The 21806-nt window shown below is 39.5% G+C and overlaps 4 protein-coding genes across 7 annotated transcripts; 3 read left to right on the top strand and 1 right to left on the bottom strand.

The window, feature by feature from the left end:
• Window positions 1–822: 822 nt before the first annotated feature.
• On the top strand, window positions 823–4792 carry abhd6b (abhydrolase domain containing 6, acylglycerol lipase b). The gene is made up of 9 exons (XM_044039064.1): window positions 823–1001; window positions 1234–1369; window positions 2087–2249; window positions 2500–2613; window positions 2707–2839; window positions 3525–3682; window positions 3780–3834; window positions 3910–4010; window positions 4468–4792. Exons 1-9 carry the CDS (start codon window positions 998–1000, stop codon window positions 4645–4647), a joined length of 1044 nt encoding a protein of 347 aa, XP_043894999.1. The 5' UTR covers window positions 823–997; the 3' UTR covers window positions 4648–4792.
• A 196-nt stretch (window positions 4793–4988) lies between these two features.
• kctd6b (potassium channel tetramerization domain containing 6b) lies at window positions 4989–9517 on the top strand. 4 transcript variants are annotated; one of them, XM_044039066.1, is made up of 3 exons: window positions 5066–5161; window positions 6218–6318; window positions 7785–9517. In XM_044039066.1, exons 2-3 carry the CDS (start codon window positions 6292–6294, stop codon window positions 8469–8471), a joined length of 714 nt encoding a protein of 237 aa, XP_043895001.1. In that variant the 5' UTR covers window positions 5066–5161; window positions 6218–6291; the 3' UTR covers window positions 8472–9517. The 4 variants fall into 4 exon arrangements, with proteins under 4 accessions (XP_043895000.1, XP_043895001.1, XP_043895002.1 ...); XM_044039067.1 differs by having other exon boundaries at window positions 5100–5161; window positions 7115–9517; XM_044039065.1 differs by lacking the exon at window positions 6218–6318 and having other exon boundaries at window positions 4989–5161.
• An 847-nt stretch (window positions 9518–10364) lies between these two features.
• On the top strand, window positions 10365–17429 carry LOC122777724 (small integral membrane protein 4). The gene is made up of 3 exons (XM_044039141.1): window positions 10365–10697; window positions 14421–14675; window positions 16665–17429. Exons 1-2 carry the CDS (start codon window positions 10418–10420, stop codon window positions 14510–14512), a joined length of 372 nt encoding a protein of 123 aa, XP_043895076.1. The 5' UTR covers window positions 10365–10417; the 3' UTR covers window positions 14513–14675; window positions 16665–17429.
• On the bottom strand, window positions 14714–18223 carry ognb (osteoglycin, paralog b). The gene is made up of 6 exons (XM_044039140.1): window positions 18076–18223; window positions 17909–17984; window positions 17504–17668; window positions 17218–17420; window positions 17027–17119; window positions 14714–16894 (listed from the first exon to the last, which is right to left on the bottom strand). The coding sequence occupies exons 1-6, from the start codon at window positions 18172–18174 to the stop codon at window positions 16724–16726; spliced, it is 807 nt and encodes a 268-aa protein (XP_043895075.1). The 5' UTR covers window positions 18175–18223; the 3' UTR covers window positions 14714–16723.
• Window positions 18224–21806: the final 3583 nt, after the last annotated feature.

The following is a 21806-nucleotide window of genomic DNA, read 5'->3' as shown; positions in this document are numbered from 1 at the left end:
CCATCATGACACCCAGTGGTGACTTTTAAATAAACACGTGTAGACGTTTGTGTGTGTGTGTGTGTGTGTGTGTGTTCACAAGAAATCTTTTTATGGAAAATGTTTATTTATTTTAGTGACTGACATAATAGTAAGTTTTATCTATTGATTTATGTGCCAAAAATCAGCTTCAAAAAATAGAATTATCCAGGTCTTAATCCAGTCTGAGATTAGCCAGATTGGGTTTACAACCACACTATGATGCACCTCTTTATACACAACACAGGGGAAGATGGCTGACATTTTAAACTGATGTATTGAGTAATATGTATTTTGGATTGACTGTTTTATATAGAATTGTCTGTCTGTCTGTCTGTCCGTCTGTCTATCTATCTATCATAATTAGGGATTCATAATTAGGGATAATCAACAAGAACATTTTAACTTAACTCATTTTTACTTTGGAAGCAGAATAGCTGTCACATTGTTGGATTATTATTGTTTTTAAAATGGTGCTTATGATAAGGTGATAAACTCAAACGGTAGTTTAGTAGTTTCCTTAATTAACTTCCTTAATAAATGATGTATAAATATAATATAATGTAACAATATTATAAAGAAAAGTAAAGTAACAGACAACACACAAGATAAACAAGGAGTAAAACACACTTACAGAAGCTGCTGTTTGAAAAAGTGTCATAATATTGGAGCCACTACATTAACTTTAATTGTCTATTTTTAGTTTTGTGTGCGTTCTCTTTAAAAGATTGACTGAATACTCCGATGGCCCCGTTTCCCCCAGTGATCAGTAATAATCAATGGGTTTATCCAGAGCAAACATAATCTGCTGTGACCAACTGCACTAGTTCACAGGGTCCGTTATTTTATTTCAAATTTCAGAGAGATGCACATTAACTGTTAGACTACAGCAACTCTGCTTTCTCTGATGAACAGAATCTCATGGTCACATGTTTATCTGTGACTGAAGAAACGAGGAGGGGGAAAATAAAATCATCTGATGAGTAAGTTATTACATTCTTTTCTTTAAAGAAATAAGAATAAAATGGTTTGATTACATTTCATTAAATGTGCGTATTGTAACGTGACATACAGTATAAAGAATCACCTGTTTGTTATTTTTTAAAAAGCTTGCCATTGTCATCATATCATTGAATGGATGTCTGACACTGACTTGGCCCCTCCCCCCCAATGATGCTGCATGTGTGTCATATGTGTGTTAATGTTTATTCGTAGGTGTTGTCGCCATGGCGGCAGATTTAGATGTGGTGAACCTGTTTGTCATTGCTGGAGCAACACTAGCCGTTCCCATTCTGGCCTTTGCTGCTTCCTTCCTGCTCTGGCCCTCCGCTCTCATTAAAGTTTATTACTGGTAAGGTGCACACGTGTGTCGTCCAGTCCTAGTTTACAAGGTCACGTGGTCAAGGACTGGATTTTGTCCCACATTGTTTACACCAGAGGTCTCAAACTTGTGGCCCGTCACTTGATTATTTAATAAGAAAAATTGTAAAAGATTAATTTTACATCATAAATAGATTTCTATTGTGAATTACATATCATCCCATATTAACACAGACTCTTTTAATTTGAAATTATGTGAAATATCTACCATTGAAACATCATCAAGACATTTTTGATTTTATATTAAGCATTGTATATACATATATACATACATATATATATATACACACTCATATGTATAAGCTTGTTTGGTGTTTTAATTGTAGTTATCCACAGTATCATTTAGATTTACTTCTCTGTTTTTGATATTAATAGACTCATTTTGCATCGTAAATATGTTTTTACTGTGAAATATACATTGTTCCATATCAAAACAAGCATTTTTACTTTTTTGAATTCAGTGAAATATCATCACGAATAGCTGTATTGCATTATAGTGTTAAGGTCCTGTTGCCCACCTGCTACTGTCTTTTTCATGAAAATGTGTCTTACCTTGATGCACAAACACACAGAACAGCGCTGTCACTTTATTTAAGATTGTTAAAGATGAGGAAAGGAAGTAGAGAAGAAGAGACAAACAGGAGACTCCTGCTGTGAGACCCAAAAAGACTTGTGTGTTCCTCCTCAGGTACTGGAGGAGGACTCTGGGTCTGCAGGTACGCTACGCAGAATGTGGTGGTGGTGGATATCGCTTCTGCTTCTCGTACAGAGGAAAACCTGGGATGAGACCGTCCATCTTAATGCTGCACGGCTTCTCCGCTCACAAAGACACATGGCTCACTCTTATTAAGGTCAGGAGACATTACAGTTTAGATTATAGGGATCTCACGTTATTACTACACACAGCTAAATTCACCTTTAAAAAAAGAGGCTTGTGTTTAATCCTGAGACCAAAATCAGAGATAAAAGGGAGTGTGCAGTAGAGGCTCCACCTCCCATATCCAGTGTGTACATATATATATATATATATATATACATACACATATCCAAATATCACTATCACAGTTTTAAACTACACTTTTGTCTCTTCTGTTGCTCCAGTATCTACCAAAACATCTGCATCTTGTGTGTGTGGACATGCCCGGCCACGAGGGAACCACACGCACCAACACAGAGGATTATTCCATTCAGGGGCAAGTCAGGAGGATCCATCAGGTAATCTGAGGAGACAGGTGCAGAATGACAATATGATGTGAAAACATGCATTTCTCAGGACCGCTGCATTATTCCACTGGAAATGTGTTTCAGTTTGTGGAAACCGTTCGCTTGAACCGGAAACCTTTCCATCTGGTGGGAACCTCCATGGGGGGAAACGTAGCCGGGGTTTACGCGGCGTCTTATCCCTCAGAAATCTGTAGTGTGACGCTCATTTGTCCAGACGGTCAGTGAATCTGTTTTGTGTGTTTGTAAGAGTGTGTAAGCACGATATAATTCTTATTTCTACTGTTGATAAAACAATCTGTTGGAAAATAAGTCCAATTATTTCATAGTGATGTCGTCAAACTTTTTATACCAAGTACCACCTGAGAAAATACTAAGTAACACCATTATCACCAATGTTAAAATACAGCGTTGTAAATAGATCACATATCCTGGTATATACAGTAGAACAGTATATCTGATTTTCCTCCAGGTACCACCAGAAGAAGCTCGCGTACCAGTGGTGGTACACGTACCACAGTTTGAGAACCATGGATCTAAATGATCTCAGAGTGAAATATCTGTAGTTCAAATTGAAGATGTGGTATGTAATGAACAAAGGTCCAGGTGTGCGATCCACCCCGCCTCATTATGTTGTCAGTGACCTGCTGGTTCCTCTCAGGGTTCCTGGCTTATAAACAAGAGTTGTTTTCACGCTCAAACTGAAACAGTGTTGAAAGAGGGATCACTCATGTTGTCACAAATGATCCTGGTGTTTGTCATTTTATGGTACTTTTATGATATAACAGGCCTTTCTAGCGGCAGGTTTTGCATATGAACTGAAGGTGTAAGAACTTGCAAGCTTATTTAAATGATTTATATAACAGTGCATCATTAGAAAATGCTGATTTTATTTCACCCTGCAGGCATCAGACACCCGTGCGAGACCAAATTTGACAATCACCTGCAGGATCTGGCGCACAGCAACTATTCATTAAACATTCCTCTGATCCCCACAACACCCGAGGAGATGGAGGACATGTTCAGACTTTGTTCCCATGTTCGCTTCAGAATCCCTCAGCAGGTCAAATCAAAAGTGAAAACAGCTTTATGAATTTTCTGAGTGAGTGATCACATTGTGTGTTCAGGTTTCTACGTCCCTTTTTTTCTTTATCGTTTAGATTCTCCAAGGACTGGTAGATGTTCGACAACCTCACAACACATTTTATCAAGAAGGTTAGTTCACGTCCATTTCCCATGTGCTGTTCACGTGGTCTATCTGTAATTAATATGTCTTTTTTTACTCATTAGTATTTATGGAGATCATTGGTGAGGAGTCAAGATATGCCTTACAGGATCATTTACATCTGATCACTGCACCCGTTCAAGTTATATGGGGCAAACAAGACCAGGTAACTATGACGATGAAGTGATATCGTAGAAAAATCTGCAGCCTGAAGGCTTCTTCTTTTCTTTGAAACTTATCACACCTACTGTTGAACCTGTGCTGAATCAACAAGGTAACATAATACACCTGTACACAAGGTATGAGAAACATGGTTACAAAAGGGTATTTTTTATGCTTTTTTTTTTTTAAAAGAAGAAGAATTGGTTTTGGTCTCTTTAAATCAGTTCAATTCAATTTATTTGTATAGCGCCAAATCAAAACATTCATTATCTAAAGGCACTGTACATAGTAAGGCAGAAACTGTTACAACATTATAGAGAGCAGGAATCAATCTCTGACAGAACCAGATCATCTGCCTCGACAGGTTGGGGTGAAAGGGAAAAATGGGGGACAGATTATTACTATCTTTTGTATTGTTTGAATGGAGAAACATACGTGACAATTATTCCACACATGTGCAGGTGGTGGATGTCTCTGGGGCCTCAGTTATTGCAGAAGCATTGCCTGGTTGCAGAGTGGACCTGCTGGAGAACTGCGGTCACTCAGTGGTGATGGAGAGGCCGTGTCGCACCGCCAAGCTCATCCTGCAGTTCATCATTTTGCAGCAAGACGCTGGAGGCTGCACAAAGAAATCTTCCTGAGCAAAAGACTTATTTTATGCATGAATACACAGATGTCCACACTTGAAATTAATGTAATAGGCAATGTTTGTAGTGCACATCAGAATCAAAATCATAAACATACAAGGAATTTGACTTTGGTGCATTTAAATAAAATAAAATAAAATAAAACCCTAAGATGTAAAAAAAATGTATACAGTAGCACAAACACAGTATATTTACATAAGGTGCAGTGTAAACTGTATGTGGGTAATAAACGCTCTGCATGTATGTGGGTGTGTGCACATGTGTGAATGGGTGTATTCATGCGGAGGTGTCTGTGGTTGCAGCAGGACCTCCTCTTCTCCTCCTTTTCTCCTCCTCTTCTCTCTGTATGTGCACTATTGCGCAGTTTTGCTGCAGCCTGGATCCGAACACACACACACACACAGCTGCACGGTGCAACACCAGTGGCTGTGTGCCTGTACCGTTGAACGCCAACTGTTTGTCGCTGTTACAAGATAAAGACAAGTCGCGTCTTCACCAAATTAAGCAGGTGAGGCTTATTTTTTTATGTTTTTTCTTTTAAAGTCTCACTTTACGTCCACACAATGTTAATGCAGAGCCCAGCGTTTACCTCCGGAGCAGGAACATGGCTCAGACTGCTAGCCACATTAGCATGCTAGTTAGCAATCAGCTAGCGTTTGTGTTGCTCCCAGTTGTTTTCAGCGGTTCTTCATAGTTCCGCATTCATCCAACTAGCATGTATTTATTTAAATGAATTATATACCCCGGCTTTGTTCACTTCGTTGGTCGCTTCACTGAAGTTTAATAAACATTAGCTGCTTTCATTAGCGTAGAGTGGATAGATGAGTTTCCCAGCTGCTGTGTAGCCTCACAGCCCAACGTCCATTCACTTCTTCAGCTTTGACTTTTACTGAAGAACTAGTGTTTTATCATTTCTACGTCACATTCCAGAGTCTATGAACGTGGTCGCTCAGACACGTGAGTGTCATTTAGCAGCTGTCACCTGACACCTGATATAGTTTGACATTGTTCTGGTAGAAGAAGATAAGCAGGTAAATTCTGCCTATTGTTTATAAATACTTTTTTTTACAGAGTAGTTCACATGTAAAGTGTATTTTGAACGTGTAATCAAATTTAAAGGTCTTAAAGTTTCAGTATTTTCTCAGGTGGTACTTGGTATAAAAAGTTTGAGAACCACTGCACTAGAGGATCCAAAGCAAATAAAAAAATGAGTTAATAACTATAAGAGATGGCCAGCTTACACACACACACACACAAACTCACACCAAGCTCCTAATTTTATGGTAAGATTGTGCATTCATATACACACTAGTGCATCATCTACAAACACAGAGATAAGTTACGTGAGAAACACACGGTTTGGGTTTGCAAATGATCAAACTCACATTATTCGGCAAAGAATAACATTAAGTCCAAATGGTTGATTATTGTAGTATGTTTATGTAATCACAGAGGGAGTGTTGCCCTTTAAGTAGATGCAGAGAAATGAGAAGATCTTACCTGTACCGTAAACACATGACTCTGCTGCTACAGTGAATGTTTATGTGAGTGATTTTCTTCACAGGTGAATTTGAAGTAATCCAAACCATAACTGTCCCCTCTCTATTTGGCTCTGACCAAGTGGGTATTGTTCTACAAATGGATAATGGAGACTGGGGCCATAGGGTAAGAAATGGAGAGAAGTCAATCAGATTAATTTCAGGTGTTTCTGGTGATGAAATTTGAACGTTAAATTCACTCATTTGTCAGTTATGGTCAAACCAGGCTAAACCTAATGCAGTCTATTTCAACACTACACAAATAAATCCTGGCTTTGTGAGAATAATAAAGTAAAATTGAGTATTTCTGCTAATAATTTTGGTTGACCTCTGAAAAAATTGAAATGAATCACAAAAACAATGTGGCCCATTTCCCAAAATGGAAACAGGAGGGCTTGGCTGATTTAAGTTTTTCTTGCATTGCCTGAGAATAATGCACCGTTGAGTCATTATTGCTGTCTGGAGTCGTTCCATCACTAACTGTGGAAAAGCAGGTTACAGTAACATGAACAGTAAGAGTCAATCTTGGATTTTAGGACAAGTGCAGCTTCATATTATCATTATATATCATTATGAGTCTTTGAAACCAAATGAATTTAACACACGGTGGGCCTGTTATTTATAAAGTAAAATATGGACATATGAGCCTCACTGAAAGGAATCGAATTTAACCAAACTGTGGTTGTAGTGAACTATGTTACATGTACAAAAAAGTGTTAATATTAATTCAGTAGCACATCACAGCAAACTAGAGGATGAGGTGTTGCAGGGCAGTTGTATTAGACTGCATTTGTTGTAGCGAGGTGTTCCTAATAAATTGGCAGAATTCAAATGTCAGTCAGGAACAATTGCTGAATGCAAATACAGACTATGACCTGATTTAGAAGTATTATTAATTGTATGTCTTGAATCTGTTCCCACAGGTCCTTGAAGTCCTTGAAGTTGAAAACAAAACTTTCATGGCCCTTGAAAGATTTTGAAAATTGCCCTAAATAGACGAGGAAAGTGCTTGAATTTTGTGCAGTAAAGAAGTTAAGTTGATATTTAGGTAAATGTCTCGTTTGTTTATTACGCCGCCACTAGGTGGAACTAGGCCTACGCAGAACAAACATTGAGTCGTAATTACTAGATCTCTGCCTCACCAAAGAAAATTACAAGGACTGACTTTGACCAAGATCACAAGGAGAATCACTTGTCCAGATGCAGAGTGTGCTGCAAATCAATAGAAGTGGACACCATGGGTGACATGGTTCTTACAAGTTGCCCTCCCATCTTAAGCTGTGTCCTTACATCCGGTCCTTGAATTTGAGAGAAACGGTCCTGGAAAGTACTTGAATTAGATGCCAACCAAGGTGTGGGACTGTGGGAGCATCATCAAGCATTGCAGAACAGCCTTGTGGATCCATTGTGTCACTTTACTTGTTTTGCGTGCTGCAGAAGTGTAGAAATATTGACATGACAGACTCATGATGGTCACCAGGCGTCAGGCCCACTTGTCGTCAAATATTAGAAGGACGTGTATGTGTATGTGAGTCTGCTGTAACTTCTCATGAGTCTCATGATTAACTTGTTCTTGGCTCCTTTTCCCTGTAGATGACTAGTCCTGTTACTCTGAATGTGGGAGGCCACCTGTACACCACCAGTTTATCCACCCTGCAGCGTTACCCAGACTCCATGCTGGGCGCCATGTTCAGGGGAGATTTCCCCACAACCCGTGATTCCAAGGGGAATTATTTCATTGATCGCGACGGAACGCTTTTCCGGTACATCCTGAACTTCCTGCGGTCATCCGAGCTCACCCTGCCCGTGGATTTCACAGAGACGGACCTTCTGAGGAAGGAGGCGGACTTCTATCAGATCCAGCCGTTGATTCAGTGCCTTAGCGACCCCAAGCCGCTGTACCCTCCCGACATCTTCGAGGAGGTCGTCGAGCTCTCCAGCACGCGGAAACTGTCGAAATACTCGAACCCCGTCGCTGTTATCATTACACAGTTGACTATAACGACGAAGGTCCACGCCCTGCTGGAAGGCATCTCCAACAACTTCACCAAGTGGAACAAACACATGATGGACACCAGAGACTGTCAAGTGTCCTTCACTTTCGGACCATGTGACTATCATCAGGAGGTGTCCCTACGGGTTCACCTCATGGACTACATTATGAAACAAGGCTTCACCATCAGGAACACGCGTGTGCACCACATGAGTGAGCGTGCGAACGAGAACACAGTGGAGCATCACTGGACTTTCTGCAGACCAGCTCACAAAGTTGAAGACTGAGTCGTGGGTGATGTCTGGCTTTTTTTTTATTCCATGAGTCATGCGTCGCTAATATATATTTTTTAAATTTACAGTAGTGATGTAATGGTATTGCCAATTTCATAATGTCGCGAGAACAAAAGTGTCTCGAAAAACAGAAAAAAGACCAATACAACTACTTTTTGTCTCCTCATTCACGTCAGACCAGGGCTTGTTCTAATCTGTAGTTTTTTTTCTCAGTTGACAGATCAAAAAGTGTAATTTTGTTTCCATAGAGCAGAGTAAAGTAAGAACTACATCATCCGTGATGCTTTCAGGTGTTAGATGAATGTAGCATGGATGTAGGAGGTGAGAGAGACAGATTTTCAAATTGTGGATACTCACAATATCGCAATAAAGATCGTACCGTGGACTTTTTTACCGTGGTATTATCCTTTTTTGTGATATTTTGATATTGTTACAATACAAAGCTAAAAGGTGAAGAAACAGTAAAAATTTAAGTTTTATTCACTTTCTTTTAAATCACAAGACACTTGTTGTTTTTTTCATGTGCCACTACATTTTCACACAACACTTTTTTGAGGTTACAAAACAAAGCCTTTGAATAAAGCTGAAAAAAAAGTTTTTTTTTAAATTTAGGGAAATCATACTGTGCCTCATTGATGCAAGAAAGTGTGTACATCATTTTTAATGTCAATAGTTTTACTTTAATGTGGTTCAAACAACTGCATTTTTTAAAAAACCCACTCAGTGAATATGTGATGTGAACAGGTTTGTCTTTGTCAAAAAGAGTCTTTTTGTTTGTTTTATTTTTTTTACACAATAAAAATGATTATCTTTAGGCCAGTTTCTTACTGGAGAGTTTGCAGTAGATCTTAAACATAGTCCTTTAGCTTTTATTAAGAGTACGGTACAGTGTCTGACGACCTATAGTTGTTGCATGTGTCTGTCTCGTGTACGTAATTGTATTTTCTGTGATGTCAAGCTGTTACATTTCAAGTCAGTGATTGATGTGTTTGGTCGTTTCAGTTAAAATAAATACATTTTTGTTCTGGTCAGTCATTAAATTTTGTTTCCCTTTTTGACTTTGCCCCTGAATCCAGAACAATCTTGTTCTGCACTGCAGTCGGCTTGTGATAGACCGCTGATATAATCCAATAGGAGCCTGGTGGCACATTTACACTTTACACGTACAGTATTTTTTGGTCTGATAACAACTTTTCTTTGGAATACAGACAATAAAATGCCTAATTGCATGGCACAGCAGAGAAGGCCATGGTGCAAATAGCACTAACCTGTTGAAATGTCACCTATGTGAGGTAGATTCACAGTCCTGTGTGAGCGTAAGTAATGGTATAGCATCAGTGCTAAATATTTTGGGGGCAGTGCAGTACTGTGGGCAGCCGTATTATAATATAACTTGGGATAAGAAATGTACAAAAGTACCTGCGAAATGGATGGATTAAAGTTGTAAGAACAAAATAACTTGAGTTTGTGTGACCTTGAAACTCATAACTAAAAACTCTATCTAAAATCGATGTAATCACACAATTACAAGTAAAGTCTGGTAAACCTTGGTGCTGCATTCATGGACTGTCGGCAGAGTTGGAAAAACAACGCCCCTTTCCCTCATGAAGGTAGTTAGCTATGCTAACCGTGTAGACCCTAAGATAAACCGCCGAAGTCACAAACGTGTAACACGTCGCTACATGAAAACAAATCTATGTATAACATTTCGGACAAAATGGCACTGACTTTGAACTTATCTGCACATAACGCTGTCAAGTAGAAGATGTCGTCGATTCGTTACACGCGCATACGCTGACACTTTTTCTTTTCTCCCAACCAAAACGATAGCACTTGAACGCAACATCGCGACTCTTCCTGGGTGCGTTTGTTTTGTCTTCCGTTAACGGAGACGCCAACGGTTCGCTTCTGCTTTCTTGCTCTCACCGCCCATTTGCTTTATGCCACGGAACCAAACGAGCACGCCCGGCACGTCAGTCCCTCTCGTAACATTGGTAAAGGACAAGTTGGGGACCCACGTTGTTCTCACTGCCCTTGTATATGTCTTTCGGTGTCTCTTAGCAAGGATGTTTCGACGCAGTAAAAACATTAAATATTTCCTGAGCCTTGTCCCGGGGAAACATAGACTAGGGACGTACAGGTTTCTTCCCATCTTCTTTTGCATCGGAGGAGTCATGGAGTGGATCATGATCAACGTGAGGATCGGAAAAGAGACTTTCTGTGAGTAAACAACGACAGAAGGAGCGTCTGTTAAAATGTAAAACGTAGAATTGTGCAGCTGTCGTGATGTCTGTTGTTTCGCCTGTTAGCTTCAGTAACTACCCGTCCACTGTCTCTTCGTATCAGCTGGAGCCAAACTCACCTGATCTCATCTGTTTAATGTACAAATGAAACGATAAAGGTACAATAATAATACAATAATACAGCGTGTGTGTGTGTGTGTACTACTGCTGTGTACAATATACAATAGTGTGAATCTACTGCCACGGGCGGATGAATCTCTGGGGCAAACGCTTGTTCCTGGGAACCTAATAACCCCCCCATAGCCATGTATTTATATGTTCACGCCACACTGGCCTTGGAGAACTTATCTACATGGAACCGGTGTTGTGTGAGCTCTAAAACACAATTCTGTGGGAAAATGGGGTGAAAATGTCTTAAAACACACTTTATTATGTTGTTAGTGATGTAATGCCCATCTCTTTTTTGCAATGTACCACACTAAGGCCTTATTGTGAAATTGAATTGTAATTGTTACATCTATGTCCTTTTGATGCATGTGAAGATGTCCTGTGCTATGTTATGCTACACGCGCAACATAGCCTAAAGTTTGTGGTTTTCTTGGCGACAAAGCGAGTTGTTGACAAAACAACGTGGTTAAATCCTCAATTCTACCTTTTGCTTTTGAAGGTCGAGATCGTGATGACTATTCGATCAATATTCGATTTACAATCAAGATCGCGTCACCCCTATTGGTTGTATATTGTGTATATAACCAAAATGCAACTTTTGGAAAACATTGATGTCATAGCCCCACCTCTCTAACCTAACCTTCATTGTGCGTTCCATTTGTGCTCGGAATTCCTGAGGTTTCTCGTTAAGGAAATTGTCCTGGACTCATGGGATTCCAAATTGGCTACCAGCAAACACTGCGACTTTACTGTCAATTTCACTTGTAGTGTAGTGTAAAGTTTAACTATAGACCTGTTGCTACAATCAGTGCGTTTATACATGCACAGTTTAATCGAGCCAAGACCGTAGTCCGACTAAGACAAGCAATCTTAACCCTGTGTCTCCCCATAAGTTAGAGAATGAGATGGATCGTGCTGTGGTTCTGTATGTTCCGTACACAAATTAGATTGCGCATGGCTCTTGTTTTTGCTGTTTTATCCGGAGAAAGACAAAGCCGCCATATGATTTCCAGCAACTTTACTGCAGTTTATACGTTGTCTCAGAAGGATCAGCTTATAGAGGAGTAATCGGACTATGAATCGCATTATCCAGGTATGTTAGTCCGACTAAGACTAGCTTGGTTTTAGTCGGACTAACGTGTTTACATGATATTAGGAAAACTGAAATTATTGTCTTAGTCTGACTATAATTGGACTTTTAACATGCTATGTACATGAATGTGTGTGCAAAATACCATGTAGAGCACTGTTATCGCTTGGTAATTATTCGGACACATGCATTTTTCAGGATAATATTCAATTCAATTTTATCATTGACAACATCATTGAAAGCAGAGAAACCCAACAATTCACACATGAGCAAACACTAGGCATCAGTGGAGAGAAAAAACTCCCTTTTAACAGAAGCCGACAAAACCTCTGACAAAACCAGAGTCAAAGATGTGCAGCATGAGGTAGAGACAGAAGAGAGAGTCCAGGAGCAGATATACGACAATTTTATCGTGTTATAAGTTTAGACAAAACAGTTCTGAGTCAGTGATGACAATATGTGCAGTTTTATTATAAATCTTGGCCTAATTGTCAATAAATCACAAAAAAAGTGCAATTATGTGAGCACCGCTGATGCTTCCCATCCATTATTGTAGTAGTATTTGCTTTTTTGCAATAAATCAGGGAATGTTGTGCTTTCTTCATTCTTCAGTCCACACATACCTCCTCTCCTCTGCCATTTCCACCATCTGTTCCAGTGCAGAGAAATGTAGAAGAGTGATGGTTCAGTCGTTTTGATTTCTTCACATCATCCTTTATTCGATTTATCTGATGTGCCAGTTTTTCCACCTCCTCAACCATTAAAAAACCTTTATGGGACATTTCAAGATTTTTCATTCAGGTTAGAAATTGATTTATCAGTCCATCTGTTTATCTCGTTCTCTATTTTTCCTCAAAGTTAAGTATAAAAAATTATGAGAAGTACTAAAAAAACTGTTATTATTCATAATTTGTTTTTATGACAATGAAAAGTCCCAAATAGTCTTGAATTGAAGAGGTGATGTACGTATAATACCCATATTCTCAAATTTTGATTGAATAAATTATTACATGGTGATTTTATCCGTCCCAAAGTCCAAAATAAGAACTTAAATGACTTTTTTTTGGTCCAACAAATAATTGAAATCTTGAAAATCCTTATTTTCAGTAATAATCAAAGCAAGGAATGTTGACATTTGAGAGATTTGAACTAGAGAGAACTAGAGAATGTTATTAGGTGTACCTGTACAGAGTAGATATACAACAGTTCCACTCACAAGTCTCTAAAGTGTTTTTCTGCTCTCATTGTAGCCATATTACATTTTTCCAGATGTGCTCAAATGTGCCACTTCAGAAGAAGCGAAGGCTCAAAGCCCTTCTGTTATAAAAAGAAGGAAAAAAACCCAGCAACCCTGCACATTTTTGTCCACTTGTACTCTGAGAATATTTTTTCTCCTCTGCTTGTTTCATTTTTCTGGATGGAAGTTGATTGTTTATGATGTGTCTTTCCAGGGTTTATAAAAGTCCTCAGTAACGGTGAAGGAACAAGGCATTTATTTGATGTCTGACATTAAAAACAACACATGGATTTAAGAAATTTCAGTCTGGTCAGTTTCAGAACTGCTCCAAACCTTTTTCATGGATTTTTCAGATGATGGAAAGCACAGGCGACAGGTGAACATTTCACTAATGGTGGCTTAGGGCCATTAAATGTCAAGTAAGCTTGGAACTTACTGGCAAACATGAGGGTTTTTAATTACACTGGTTCTGCTCCTATTAAAACAAACCCAAACTGTTGCAGTGGAAAACTGCAATGGACGCTATATTACAACATCGGACTGAGATGCTTATTTTCCAATTAGGAAATAAAATGTTGTGAAAAGCCACCGGGGGCAACGTTGCTAGTTGCTAAAAGAGCTAATTTTCATCCGTGAATTTCTATTTGCAAAACATCAACATGTCATTGGACAAATGGTGATACAGGAAGACACTTGGTTCTCCTCTCTCTCCATAAGTGAAGAGACAGACAAGTAGTGTTGTACAATAACTGGTGGCTGAAGTTTTTTGTATTATTTGTCTTCACTAAATGGTTCTATTGTGTCAAAAAAAGAAAATATGCTTCTTGTTTGCCCAGATGTCTTAAAAATTGGTATCAACCATCGAAAAGAACCATATTGGTCGACCTCTGATTAACAGCAGAGAATCTGTGGACTAATCATCGCAGCAATCGAATAAATGGCATTGCCTTTCAATCATAGATATTGGATATTGCACTGGTTTACATTGTGATTACTTTGCAATTAATTGTGCAGTTCTGTTTGACTTCTGAAAACTTATAAAAACAAGAAAGAAAACTACAGTATAATATGATCATTTGATAATAAGTATATTAAAGCATGTGTCACCAGTGGGGGAAACCTCAGTGCACCTTCACCTGCATCCAAAGCTGTCTGCATTATCTGCATCTCATCTGAGCATATTATTTTTCCAACTCTTTCCCCAGATGACGTGTACCGGAGGAAACAATCGGAACGGGAGTACCAGCGCAGGATAGCAGATGGACCCGTCGTTCTGGACGAGCCTGCAGCCAAGTGAACAGCTGTCCGATTTGATGTGGACTCAACATGTGTTGACGAAGGACAAATCATAGACTCGGGCCTAATCTAAAGAGCATGCCACTGGTTCAACAACAACAACAACAACATTATCACAGTTATCAGCATGCAGTGATGACGGAGAACTCTCTTCCAACATGCAGGTTTTTATTGTTTATATGGTCTTTGGTTTAAAAAAACAAAAACAAAAAAAAAACCCAGCAGCTTTAATATGACTCTGTGAGAGATGAAAACAAAGACCGCGACAAAACATCTCATATGTTCATAATAACCATTGCTTTCACAGCAAATCCAATATGTTTAAAAAATCCACAGCACCTGCCAAGTAAAAACAGTCTCAGCTGTATTTGTTACTCATGGAAATACAAAAAGAGCCTTTGTATTCATCGACATCTTGACCATGTTTTTGTACACATTTGTCTCGCACTCGCGGATAAAACCGACGGGAAACGATAAAACGACAATAAAAAAAATAAAAAAACACAAGCTCACCCGCCCCTTAAAGGTCTAGTGTGTAAGAATTAGTGACAGATAATGGACTCCTTTTCCTCAGTGCATCGGGGAACTACGGTGGCCTTCGCATACCAGAAAAGATGTTCCTCTTCTAAACGTGAAATCTACTCTCTGTCAGGGTTGTCCATTCAGGCTGCTTTTGGAAGACCTTAGAAGAGTCTATTGGCGCTTTTCCACTATACAGCTCAAGCACGGATTGGCTCAGCTCGACTCTCTTCATAGTACCTCCTCCACATGGGCGGGGCCGTCGTAGCTCGTCTGTGTGAAACTGCTGCGACTATACGCGACACAAACACCCAAACTTGTGACGGGCAAACCAGTTGTTTTCGTTGAAATTGAATCACTAGAATCAGTTAATCAAAAAGATTAGTTCAGTACTTCCTGCATGACCGGCGCACAGACTCTGTCTGTAAAATACGTCTGAACGGGTAGTGATTTGGCTCACGATCCGGTCTTTTGTCAGTGCTGTCGTTAAGATTTTAGACATTTACTGTATTGACTCGGCTAAGTACCAGGTACTATCGCTAATGGAAAAGACGAGTCGAGGTAGAACTGTATAATGGAAAAGTCATATTTGCAGTCACAACCTGCTCAGAAAAACATGAGTCTGAAAAAATCAGCATCCAGTGGGCGTGTTTTTGCGTCTTCCCATGGGCGTGTTTCTTCTCATAGGCCTACTTGAGACTGCTGCTTGAGTACATATTTAACTTCTTCTTATTTTAGGGCACGGAAAACAAAACTCTTTTTTTTAGCAATTTTACAAAAGCACCTGGGGTGGCCTTTCACATGCAACGTCAAAAAAGCCGATGTCTTTTTTTTTAAATGACCGTGGTTGCTGCAGCTTCAGTGAATTTATTAATGCTTTGAGTCAAGAATAAGATCAAATAAAGACAGAATCATAGCCTACATCCATACTACAACATTTTCCTTTAAAAAATGCACGTGTTATAAAGTTTAAGAATGCTGCTGGCTCATTAGAAAACCCTGGCGCTGTGTTTTAGTGTGGACAGGCAATAAATCATGACCGTTGCACACACACATTCACTTCCTCAGCTGCTCCACTATCAGGTGTGAACAAAAAGTTCCCACGTTCCTTTCACCTCATCAGTGGTTTAAATACCATTGTTGTTACTTGTTAGTAATACTCTCTGACCACCAGCTTCCTGTTTACACCGGCCCTGCACATGACCAGTCAGCCTGAATCGTCACATGATGTGTCACCTCTGAAACTGAGCTGCAACTTCTGGTGTTCAATTATGCTTTAAATGAAAATGGGGTGTTGTGGATGTCATTATCATTAGCTTCTTATCAGGATAATGAGAGGTTCAAAGATTATGTCAGAGTTTTACAAAAGCACTCGCTGCATTCAAAAAGAATGTATTTGTGCGATACAAAGCGATGTTGCATGTGTTGCATGTGAACAGCCCGTTGTGGATGATATATTCAATCTCTGCCTCCTAAATGTTACACACTGGATCTTTTTTATCATATTTTTTTATTTTCCGTCCCGGCCACACTGTGTTGAACTGTACTGTTACTGTTAGATTTAAATATATAAAAGATAAGTTGAAAACCGCATTTTCTAAATGGTATTTCTTTTCCCTTTTTGCACCCTTCAGTTAACACAGAACCTCCAGCCCTAGGTTTACGTCTGTCTAACGGATGCTTGAGTGATCTCTCAGTTGTACCATCCGACAGGAAGAGTCTGCAGACACACAAAGCTGTTGGGGTGCTGCGACAGCTTCACCGGGTTCCCGTCCAGCCTCACCTGGTCCATGTTGCTCCGGATGTAGTAGCTGTTGTTACCTTTGCAGAACGTCTCATCTGTTATTGTGGAGATCTTGTTGTTCTGCGGGGTTAAGGACACAAACTTGGATGGTCACATAAATGCTACTGGCTCCCTCCACAGGGCAGTAAACAAATCTAATCGCTTCTACAGAGCATCTCTGTCGGGACACCAGTGATTTACAGTTGGACTTACATGCAGGTGCACGACATGCAGAGACTCTGGGAGGTGTGGCACTCCTGTCAGTTCATTGTTTCCCAGGTAAAGATAAGCCAGTCTTGTGAGTTTCTGCAACAACAACAACAACAAAAAGGTGCCACTGTCCTCAAACACACATCCACCGCACAGAATTCAGCAAAGAATGAGTAAACAAAAAAAGCACGTACTTTGAAAGCGTTTGCCTTTACACCCTGCGTTTTAAGCCTGTTGAAATTGGCATTGAATGTGACCAGACCGTTGGGAAGCATTGGGAGTTTCGTCAGTCTGTTATCCGCGAGGGTGAGCTCCTCCAGATTAGGAAGTCTGGAAAAGGCGCCGTCTTCTATCTCGGTGATGAGATTCCCGGTTAGGTCGATTCTCCTTAATGTGGCTGGAAAAAGAAAAAAAGAAAAAAAGGAGAGCGTTCGCGAGAGGCACAGAGTTTTATTTAACATGTGGACAACTTTTATTTACCCATATCTGCAAAGTCTTTATTGCGTATTCTTGTGATTTTGTTGAAGCGAGCGTAGAGGTACGCCGTTTCCTTTGGCAGCGCTGGAACTGATGACATTTCAGGGGAAACCTCCTCACAGTAAACTGATCCAGTCAGGCAAACGCACAGGAGACATGTGGGTAACTCTGGAAAACAAATCACTCTTGATTTTACTTTACTTTTCTTCTTTTTCCCTTTTTTTTTCAAGCGCTTGCGGTACTTCTGAATCAATTGGTCACGGCAGTGTGACTGGAGACACTTGATCGGCCCTGAGTTATTACATAATACGGACTGTAAGTACATTCACAAAAATGTGGAAGGATGCCCTGACAACTGTTGCATAATCGGCTTTGAACCACTGTTAAACTTTTTAAAACGAACCTTACCGGCGGTTGCTGGAGATGCCGAGTCAGAGTCTTTGTCTTGTTGGAAGCCATAGTCATCAAGGTTTACAATGTCTCTCTGCAAAAAAAAAGAAATACATAAAATCTTCAATACAAATCACCATCAACACTGTTACGTATGTCCTCCGGTGCAGTGAATAATGTCTTACCTTGAGTTTTCTTGCTTCCATGTATTCGACCTTTGCCGCAGAACAGAGTGTCCACAGGAGCACGACACATGTGAAAGTTAAAGTCCTTAATTGTATCATGGTGTTTCGGAGAGAGAGGAAGGAGAGGGAGCTGTCTGCGAGACTGGGATCTGAGTTAAATGTGAGGAGGAAAAATTTTTCCATCCAGTTTTTATTCAGCTGCCAGTATACCGCTGGGTAAGACGGGGAAACAGACTTTAACTCAATACATGCTGTCCTCCTCTCACTCTCATCATGACTCTTTAATATAAGCAATTATTATTGTTTTCGTTCCAACAAACACTTCACTGTGTAGTGCACATAGAGGAGAACATGTGGAACTCATATGGTTAGGTATGATTTTAAATATTGATTGAGTGAATTTAAGGAATGTTGCTCTCGACATTTTTTTTTTTTTTTTAACTTTGTCCCATAAAAGAATGTTTTACTGGAAAAACAGAGTGGTCTCAGGTTCCTGTAACTGATGGCGAACAATTGACTTATTCATTAAATGAGCTGCCAAAGCAAGCATTGAACTCGCCTGGAGAAAGAAAACTATCATTTTTCAGCCCTAAAACTTCACTTTACATAACTTCATAACAGAAGGCTGAATTTTTTTTTTAAAGATTTGTTTTTCAAGAATATACACGGCATGTCAGGCATATTTCCATTTTTGAAGCCGCTCTCACAGTTAAATTAGCACAAGTGCCTTTTCCCCTCAATTGGACGTGAATCAACATCTTACTTGGAAAACACATTAGCTCCACCACCGCAGACCATTACAGCTACTTTGCATCCAAATAAGAAGCATCAAAGGCTACTCGACCATTTCAATGTGCTGAAATGATCTATCACTTGGGTTTTGTTGATTGATTATAAAAAGATCAACGTCCCTGATGATTTTCTGAGTGCTTTTAGTCCTGTTTGAAGCAAAAGTGCTCTTTTTTCTTTCTGGCTTGTGACAGCTGTAAGGGTGTTTGCATTTCTTTGTTTTAGTTCAAGGCCCTACATTGATAAATAAATGCATATTCCCCCATCACACAAGCTGCTAGTTCTGTCACCTTACCTTATCTCCTAAAGGTGCCAGACATAAGACTTGAGCACGATGATAATGTGCAGTTTTTGACCTGCAATTAAATTAGTGTCTTACTCAGTCTTATATAAAGTACCTAAAAGTGATGTTACTAGAAAAGGACTTTGGTAGAAGTTACAGTCCCTTTTTTCCTAATATTACTTAAGTAAAAGTCTTAAAGTATATGACATTTACTGTACTTAAGTATCAACAGTTATTTTCTGATATAAAATGTACTTAAGTTTTAGAAGTAAAAGTGTTAAAAAAAGTGACAAGTTGTCTTTCAACTGGAAGGTTGTGGGTTTAATTCCGGATCTGCTAGTCTATATGTGTCCTTGAGTAATACACTTAACCCCATGTTGCAGCGTGAGAATGTGTGAATGCCAAAACTGTATTAAAAAACTATAAATGTAGACCATTACCAACTCTTCTTCACTCTTTCCCAAAAAACAAAATCTATATACACAAAAATCTGTTTACCGAAAATTACAGAAAAACAATAGTACCGCATTTACGCTTCCATTTCGCCACCAGAGCTGTTTCTTTCACTGCAACCAACAAACCTACTTCCAACTGACACACTCTTTATACAGGCCCTATGCCCCCACCGACCTTTGCAGAAAACAGGAATTTCAGAATGCTGTATATAGGCGCAGATGTCTCCAACAAGTGGAATGTTTCAACAGCCAAAGCGGCACAACTGTGGGAGTCATTTGTGACAGAGGTACAAACATATAGGGCAGAACAATTAATCCTTTTCATAACAAAAGCACAATTTGAAATGATAAAATTGGCAATTCGCAAAGGCTTCAATTTAGGATAAATGCAGTATGCAGCATTTCTGACCCAAGGTTTATTCTGTACTCTCTGTGGTGTCAGTTATAAAATTATATCTTCAATTCAATCCTGTTTTATGTAGAACATGAATGTCCAAATTAAGATTGACTTATACATGAAATAACAAAACAAATCACAATCGCAATCCTGATATTTTCTCCAAATGGTGTGTGAGAGTACACACGCGTGTCCAATATGACTTCTTTTAATATCTCGAAAAAGAAAACTTTTCATGAGCTCAGAGAAATGGCCTCTGTCTGTCCAGCTTTACAGGTGCTGGTCATATAATTAGAATATCATCAAAAAGTTGATTTATGTCAGTAATTCCATTCAAAAAGTGAAACTTGCATAGTGTATACATTCATTCCACACAGACTGATATATCTCAAGTGTTTATTGCTTTTAATTTTGATGATTTAGCTGACAACTAATGAAAACCCCAAATTCAGTATCTCAGAAAATTAGAATATTACTGAAGACCAATACAAAAATAAGTTTTTTAGAAATGTTGGTCAACTGACAAGTATGAACATGGGAAGTATGAGCATGTACAGCACTCAACACTTAGTTGGGGCTCCTTTTGCCTGAATTTCTGCAGCAATGCGAGGTGGCATGGAGTCGATCAGTCTGTGGCACTGCTCAGGTGTTATGAGAGCCCAGGTTGCTCCGATAGTGGCCTTCAGCTCTTCTGCATTGTTGGGTCTGGTGTATCGCATCTTCCTCTTCACAGTACCCCATAGATTTTCTATGGGGTTAAGGTAAGGCGAGTTTGCTAGCCAATGAAGAAAGGGATACCATGGTCCCTAAACCAGGTACTGGTAGCTTTGGCATCACTGACTGTGGAAACTTTACACTGGACTTCAAGCAAGGTGGATTCTGTGCCTCTCCTCTCTTCCTCCAGACTCTGGGACCTTGATTTCCAAAGGAAATGCAAAATTTATTTTCATCAGAGAACGTTACTTTGGACCACTCAGCAGCAGTCCAGTCCTTTTTGTCTTTATCCCAGGCGAGATGCTTCTGACGCTGTCTCTTGTTCAAGAGTGGTTCGACACAAGGAATGCGACAGCCCATGTCTTTCATACGTCTGTGCGTGGTGGTTCTTGAAGCACTGACTCCTGCTGCAGTCCACTCTTTGTGAATCTCCGCCACATTTTTGAATGGGTTTTGTTTCACAATCCTCTCCAGGGTGCGGTTATCCCTATTGCTTGTACACTTTTTTTCTACCACATCTTTCCCTTCCCTTCAACTCTCTATTAATTTGCTTGGACACAGAGCTCTGTGAACAGCCAGCCTCTTTAGCAATGACCTTTTGTGTCTTGCCCTCCTTGTGCAAGGTGTCAATGGTCTATCAAGTCAGCAGTCTTCTCCATGATTGTGTAGCCTACAGAACTAGACTGAGAGACCATTTACAGGCCTTTTTAGGTGTTTTGAGTTAATTAGCTGATTAGAGTGAGGCACCAGGTGTCTTCAATATTGAACCTTTTCACAATATTCTAATTTTCTGAGATACTGATTTTGGGGTTTTCATTAGTTGTCAGCTAAATCATCAAAATTAAAAGCAATAAACACTTGAGATATATCAGTCTGTGTGGAATGAATGTATACACTATGCAAGTTTCACTTTTTGAATGGAATTACTGACATAAATCAACTTTTTGATGATATTCTAATTATATGACCAGCACCTGTATATCAACATACTGTACATCTCATAAATTGGGACAAAGAGATTTGGGCTTCCCTTCTCAAAGGACAGTGATAATACATTGTAAATATACTGTAACAAAGTGAGTCCAAAATAAAG

The sequence above is a fragment of the Solea senegalensis genome, linkage group LG11 (assembly GCF_019176455.1).
Source record: "Solea senegalensis isolate Sse05_10M linkage group LG11, IFAPA_SoseM_1, whole genome shotgun sequence".
Taxonomy (NCBI): Eukaryota; Metazoa; Chordata; class Actinopteri; order Pleuronectiformes; family Soleidae; genus Solea; species Solea senegalensis.
This window is presented reverse-complemented; position numbering and strand designations above follow the sequence as displayed.

What these genes read in the sequence shown, in the direction of transcription:
- abhd6b (XM_044039064.1), top strand. An exon ending in CTCATTAAAGTTTATTACTG is followed by an intron (nt 1,370 to 2,086) that starts GTAAGGTGCACA and finishes GTTCCTCCTCAG; the next exon opens with GTACTGGAGGAGGACTCTGG. An exon ending in CAACACATTTTATCAAGAAG is followed by an intron (nt 3,835 to 3,909) that starts GTTAGTTCACGT and finishes TTTACTCATTAG; the next exon opens with TATTTATGGAGATCATTGGT.
- kctd6b (XM_044039065.1), top strand. Translation starts at nt 5,000, where the DNA reads ATGTGCACTATTGCGCAGTTTTGCTGCAGCCTGGATCCGAACACACAC. An exon ending in GTCTTCACCAAATTAAGCAG is followed by an intron (nt 5,162 to 7,784) that starts GTGAGGCTTATT and finishes TTTTCCCTGTAG; the next exon opens with ATGACTAGTCCTGTTACTCT.
- ognb (XM_044039140.1), bottom strand. Translation starts at nt 18,174, where the DNA reads ATGATACAATTAAGGACTTTAACTTTCACATGTGTCGTGCTCCTGTGG. An exon ending in GGCATCTCCAGCAACCGCCG is followed by an intron (nt 17,669 to 17,908) that starts GTAAGGTTCGTT and finishes TTTGTTTTCCAG; the next exon opens with AGTTACCCACATGTCTCCTG. An exon ending in TAAAGACTTTGCAGATATGG is followed by an intron (nt 17,421 to 17,503) that starts GTAAATAAAAGT and finishes TTCTTTTTCCAG; the next exon opens with CCACATTAAGGAGAATCGAC.
- LOC122777724 (XM_044039141.1), top strand. Translation starts at nt 10,418, where the DNA reads ATGCCACGGAACCAAACGAGCACGCCCGGCACGTCAGTCCCTCTCGTA. An exon ending in GATCGGAAAAGAGACTTTCT is followed by an intron (nt 10,698 to 14,420) that starts GTGAGTAAACAA and finishes CTCTTTCCCCAG; the next exon opens with ATGACGTGTACCGGAGGAAA.